The sequence below is a fragment of the Propithecus coquereli genome, unplaced genomic scaffold (genome assembly GCF_000956105.1).
Source record: "Propithecus coquereli isolate 6110/MARCELLA unplaced genomic scaffold, Pcoq_1.0 Scaffold80, whole genome shotgun sequence".
NCBI lineage: Eukaryota > Metazoa > Chordata > Mammalia > Primates > Indriidae > Propithecus > Propithecus coquereli.
The window spans coordinates 1,631,316-1,633,912 of record NW_012154174.1 but is presented as its reverse complement, the minus strand read 5'-3'; the positions used below and the strand labels follow the sequence as shown (position 1 = coordinate 1,633,912).

General features: G+C 34.8%; 1 protein-coding gene across 1 annotated transcript in view; it reads left to right on the top strand.

Moving 5' to 3' along the window:
* ECD (ecdysoneless homolog (Drosophila)) overlaps window positions 1–2,597 on the top strand; it is a 34,394-nt gene that overhangs the window by 24,999 nt on the left and 6,798 nt on the right. Inside the window, exons 9-10 of the mRNA XM_012663216.1 lie at window positions 1,355–1,461; window positions 1,593–1,779. Coding sequence (XP_012518670.1) covers window positions 1,355–1,461; window positions 1,593–1,779 — 294 coding nt within the window. The remainder of the gene's footprint in view (window positions 1–1,354; window positions 1,462–1,592; window positions 1,780–2,597) is intronic.

Here is a 2,597-nt window from a genome sequence, read left to right as displayed (position 1 = left end):
CAATTTTTTTTACTTAGTATGACTTGAAAAGCTTTCTTAGTCATTACAAAATAGATTTGCTGTATTAAAAATATACAGCTAAATTGTATTCCCAGAATATGCTGTAATTTAATTAATCACTTCCCTACATAGGAACATTTGACTTTGTTGATATAACAGTGTTGCAGTAAATATCCTTGTGCATTTAAAAAAAAAATCCTCCATATTCATTATAACCTAACTCAAATACCTCCTCCCTGAAGCCTTCCATTATTTCTCTTTTTTTAACTTCTCTGCCCTCATCTCAATGAAAGTAATTACCTTCTCTCTAGCATTTGATATTTTAGAATGACTTTTATTTTGCCTTTTGCTATGATTATTTGGGTATTTCTTTTCTCTTTCCTAATAATATTTTCATAATATGGAGTAGGGACAATTTCCCATCACCCACATGATTTTGCAAGGGATGCAAATATTTATTAAATTAATGTAAGTCCTTTATACAACTTGAGTTGCTCCATTCTTAATTGTTCAGATGGAGTTCCATCAATTTATGTAATAAGTCATGTCACTATCATAGAATAACTCAATCATCATATAAATAATCTCTGTGTATATTTCCTCATCAGTTTACAGTAGGAACAGCACAAAATAGTAGCAGGAGACTTGATTTCAAGCCTTTGTTCTGTCCAACTAAATGACCTTGCAGAATTTATAGAACTTCTCTGGACTCTGGTTTTCTCATCTGTAAAACAGACTTATTACCGTCTCATAATGGTATTAATAATTAGAGGAATAAATAAGAAAATGTATTTAAAATGCTAGCATATCATATAATATATGCTAGATTAATTTTAATTCATACTTTCCTTCTGGGTCTTCTTTTCCTCATATGAAAAATATATATAAATTGAAAGAGTTGTACTGGATCAGTAGTTTCATAACGGTGTTCCATAGAGCCTGTTGCAGAGCCAAAGGGGAAGGCAAAATGGGTAGGTTTCTGAGCCTGCATCCTCCGTTTTAATCAAAGCCATTTTTCTTCGAGCTGTTGTATTTTTTAAAGTTCCTGGTAAAATTTTATTTGAGAAAAAGGGGTCTGCAACCTAAAAAAATGTTTAAAAACAAATTAGAACCAGGCACAGTGGCACATGCCTATAGTCCTAGCTACTCACGAGGCTGAGGCAGGAAGATTGGTTGAGCCCAGGAGTTTGAGGCCAGCCTGGGCAACATTGCTAGACCTTGTCTCTAAACAGAAAAACAAACAAAAAACCAAATTAGACTAGCTAATCCCTTCCAGGTTCAAAATGCTGTGTCTTTACAATTACTCTTCTGGGTTCTCTTATAAAGAAGTAATCATGTCTTTTATTTTTTATAGTTCTCTTGCCATGAGTCCAGGTGAAGAAATCTTAACCTTATTACAGACAATACCACTTGATATAGAAGAGCTTAAGAAAGAAGAGGCTAATCTTCCCCCAGAGGATGGTAAGTGAGGGACCAGGATAGAGCAGAAAGATTAAAAAGAATTAAAACATTCCACTAAGTCTCACAGGGCCCTTTCGCAAGAGTAGTCATGTGACTGTAGAATGGCAATATCATGCTTTCTCCTTTTTCAGACGACCAGTGGTTAGATCTCTCACCAGATCAGCTGGACCAGCTACTGCAGGAAGCTGCTGGCAAAAAAGAATCAGAGCCCATTTCCAAGGAAGAGAAGGAGCAGAACTATGACTTAACTCAAGTCTCAGAGAGCATGAAAGCTTTCATATCTAAAGTCTCAACTCACAAGGGAGCAGAGCTGCCTAGGTAATTTGTGTTAAAGTATAAATATATAAATAGTTGGAACTCAAACGTTGAGGTCATCAGTCATTGCATTTCCACTCATTTTTTTTCTTTTGAATAAATGATTTGTACTGCTTTCTCTTTTTTGTGCTAGTATGGTGATAACTTACTTACCCGAAGTCAGATTTCTAGTAGGCTGATCCTTTGCAATCCATGAAGTAAGCCAGAAACATTACTCAATAGATCTAAAAGCCACCATCTAGAACCATACAGGGAAACCCTGTACTTTACTCTTTAGATTTTTACTCAAAGCCTTATGTGCTCAACGTTAGCTTTCAACAAGCTCATCTGTCCACAAGAAGATTGGAAGCTTCAAACTCAAATGACGGGGATAAAAGGATTCATCAGAGGCAGAAATAATAACAGAAGAAATGTAAAATTACATTTGGCAAGTAACAGGAAAAGAAGGTAGAATTGTTACTTGCACAGCAAATATATCTTTATTAGTGTTGATCCTCTAGACCCTAATGAAAAGAGTAAAACTTATGTTTGGTTATCTCTTTAAGAAAGCAGGGATAAGGGAAGGTATGTCTTATTTATTTTTTAAGCTTTAGTTCTTAAAGGGATAGGCTTTATTTACATTAACTCTGATAAATAACTTTTTGCTAATGCTAGATATATCTTGAAGGGTAGAGAGTAGGTAGGTCCCTAAATCAACCTCAGTTAACTGTGCATAAACAAGGTATGGTTTTTACTGTTTTTTCATCAGACTTTCCCATTTCTGTTGCCCTTCAAGGCCAATAAGCACAGGATTTTTAAAATTTAAACTACAATTTTCCATG